Below are 1954 nucleotides of genomic sequence, written 5' to 3'. Positions count from 1 at the left end.
CTGGATCAGCAGAGGAACTATTTTTATCCACATCAGGATGTTTTATTCATGGCTGCTTCTCATTCTTCCTGCTTCATTTGTTTCAACATTTTGATTCACACAAACGCCACCGGCGATCAGACAGGAAACACACCAGGCAGCGCCCCCTGGTGGCAGACCTGCTGGGACACAGCGGCGCCCCCTGGTGGCAGACCTGCTGGGACACAGCGGCGCCCCCTGGTGGCAGACCTGCTGGGACACAGCGGCGCCCCCTGGTGGCAGACTTGCTGGGTCACAGCGGCGCCCCCTGGTGGCAGACTTGCTGGGACACAGCGGCGCCCCCTGGTGGCAGACTCACCGGTGCTGACGGGGAAGTTGGGGATGTCCTGGTAGTGGAAGGTCTGCTTGTCGGTGGCGGCGGCGGCCAGCAGGCCGAGGCCGGAGCCACAGATGACGGCGATCTTGGGCCGGTGGCTGGTCTGGTTCAGCAGCCACTCGGTGGTCAGCTTGTAGTCCTCAAAGGAGCAGCAGCTGCAGGGACAGAGGGTTGTCGGTTCAAGCCCCCCTTGCTCAAGGTACTTTGAGACAGATTTACTAACATTTCTTATTATTATGTACTTATGAACATTTAAATATTTAACAAGTTTTGAACAGTTTGGATGTCAGACTCATAAATGGAGCTGAGATTAAAGCAGACAGAAGAAAATGTTCAGATGATCCCTCACACATTTTCTGCACTCTAACAGTTTGTAGTCAAATTAAACTGAGGAGCCCCTGAAAGATCCCCTGGGGCCCCTGGGGGCCCCTGCAACATCTTTCTGATTTTAGACAATTCCAGCATGTCCAGTATTTTTAAAACAGTTTAATTGAACTCAATTGAGTTAGCCTGTTGTCTGAGGTGGGACAACAGGCCCCGCCCCCTCAGAGCACAGCGCTGACTAAGCAGCAGACTGGAGATTAGATTAGAGATTAGATTCTAGGAAGCAGGGGGATCAAAGTTCACAAACCAACTTTTACTGCCCGACCACGCCGACGCCTCTCCGCGCTCACGGCTTCAGGGTTTATAGAAAAGGCTGTTAACCCCTTGGACTCGGCTGCTTTAAATTTAGATTTAAAACAAATTTTCTGCATGATTTTAACTTTGCTCTGGCTCTGATTTCCCCTGCAGTCTCAGCCACTCTGAGTCTACTGGCTCCAGGCTCAGCAGATCAGAGCCCGCTACGTGCTAAAAGATGCATGTTGGGCAATTTGAGTAATTAGCATAATTACTAATTAGCTAATTATTTGCCAAAAACTGGAAATGGCCATAATTTGGCTGCTAATGAACTTGGAAAGGTGATCTAAGAGTCTAAATCCATGTTTGTGACATCCAGAAATCCATCCATTACCACACTGCAGTCATGTGACCTCTCCTCATTAGCATAATTTGATCCACATCCATTTAATAGCCACATGGGATTTCTTAGATCACCTTTCCAAGTTCACTGGAAGCTAAATTATAGCCATTTCTGTTTTTTGGTGATTAATTAGCTCAATATGCTAATTACTCAAATTGCAACTTGCAAGTGTTAGCAGCAAGCTGGACCTGATCTGCTGAGCCTGGAGACGACGAGTCCGTCCTGAAGTTCAGAGGGAACATCAGACCAGCAGCGCCTCTGAAACATGCAGAGCCGCATCAGATAGAAAAGATCTGCATGTTTCCCTGGAACGCAGCAGCAGGTGTTTGTCTCCCCTGGGGTTTGACTGACAGACACTTTGGACACTGTGAGGTCTATGTTTCTAGATCTACATTTGACCAAAGTATGATCAAAGTATTGATCAGTACTGATCATTATTGATCAGTGAGGAGCTGATCAGGTTGAGCGCCACAGTGACCTCTGACCTCTGAGCTCCGCGAGACGAACGACTGAAGACGAAAAGGAAAGAAAGTTTAGGAGGAGAAGAAGATTTACCAGGAGTTTCCTTTGGTGTGCAT

The 1954-nt window shown here is 48.6% G+C and overlaps 1 protein-coding gene across 1 annotated transcript in view; it reads right to left on the bottom strand.

Annotated features, from left to right (window-relative positions):
* The window catches only part of pnp4b (purine nucleoside phosphorylase 4b), a 9226-nt gene extending 7272 nt beyond the window's left edge, over positions 1 to 1954 (bottom strand). Inside the window, exons 1-2 of the mRNA XM_030071983.1 lie at positions 1932 to 1954; positions 338 to 510 (exon numbers count right to left, since the gene is read on the bottom strand). Of these exons, the coding sequence (XP_029927843.1) occupies positions 338 to 510; positions 1932 to 1954 (196 nt within the window). The remainder of the gene's footprint in view (positions 1 to 337; positions 511 to 1931) is intronic.

The sequence above is a fragment of the Myripristis murdjan genome, chromosome 16, assembly GCF_902150065.1.
Source record: "Myripristis murdjan chromosome 16, fMyrMur1.1, whole genome shotgun sequence".
Taxonomy (NCBI): domain Eukaryota; kingdom Metazoa; phylum Chordata; class Actinopteri; order Holocentriformes; family Holocentridae; genus Myripristis; species Myripristis murdjan.
This window is presented reverse-complemented; position numbering and strand designations above follow the sequence as displayed.